Source organism: Guillardia theta (genome assembly GCF_000315625.1).
Source record: "Guillardia theta CCMP2712 unplaced genomic scaffold GUITHscaffold_419, whole genome shotgun sequence".
NCBI classification, from domain to species: Eukaryota; class Cryptophyceae; order Pyrenomonadales; family Geminigeraceae; genus Guillardia; species Guillardia theta.
In genome coordinates this window covers 8,783-9,643 of record NW_005434266.1, presented here as the reverse complement: position 1 = coordinate 9,643, position 861 = coordinate 8,783, and the positions used below count along the sequence as shown (strand labels likewise).

Genomic DNA, 861 nt, shown 5'->3' with positions numbered 1-861 from the left:
CCTACCTTCTGCCAGTAAGTCATAGGATTTACTGGCAGAAGGTAAAAAGTGCCTCAAGCAAAACAAAGCAGGATCAAGCTAAACCTCCTGGCACACAGCGCACAGCGAGAAGCTGCACAATCACACACAAAACACAAGCCCGAAAAGAACCAGCACTGCTGGCACCCAGACGCGGCATCGCCAGCCCAAGCGTGAAGCCGCGCAGACAAGCAGCCTAAGGGTCAAGCAATCAAGCAACAAGCAGCAGGAGCATGCAGGAGGAAGAAAATCCCTTACACGCGATACCCGGAGGCAGCCGACTGACCACTGTCAGTCGAGACGTCCGCTGCCGCCACAAAGCGGGCGGCCGCGGACGGAGAAAGGGCAGCCGCCGACAAGGAGCCGGCGTTGCCCGGGGGTCCGCCTGGGGCAGCGGACGGAGGGAGGCTGGACACATGAACACGGTACCGCTCGAGGTAGTCCTCCTCGCTAGCCTCCGAGTCAGCGGTAGCCGAGTCAGTGGTAGCCGCCCGTGACGGCGGCGACGCCGCGGCAATGCCCAAGGACCGGCGTGACCCGACCGATGCCGGGGAGGAAGCAGGCGAGCTCGGACCAGCAGCAAGCACCCCAGTGGTGTCGAGCTCTCCGGAGGCACCCGACGTCACAGTGAGGGACGGAGACGCCTCCGAGTCGCCAGCTCCGCGCCCATCGTCGGGGCCACTCGAAGGGTGTCCCCCATCGGAGTCGGAGACCTCCGGCGAAGACTCCTCGGGCGACTCGACAAAGTCTGTCCTCTGGCTCGAGAAGTGCTTGCGCCCGCAAGGGCGTCATGCGCCTCGCACCAGACAGAGCGCTTCCAGCGTCAGCTGCATGGCAGCGTCA

The 861-nt window shown here is 63.8% G+C and overlaps 1 protein-coding gene across 1 annotated transcript; it reads right to left on the bottom strand.

The window, feature by feature from the left end:
* Nucleotides 1-272: 272 nt before the first annotated feature.
* On the bottom strand, nucleotides 273-851 carry GUITHDRAFT_122726 (hypothetical protein; the record flags this gene model as incomplete). The annotated part of the gene is made up of 2 exons (XM_005817995.1): nucleotides 273-773; nucleotides 822-851. The coding sequence occupies 2 exons, from the start codon at nucleotides 849-851 to the stop codon at nucleotides 273-275; spliced, it is 531 nt and encodes a 176-aa protein (XP_005818052.1).
* Between the last annotated feature and the right edge of the window lie 10 nt (nucleotides 852-861).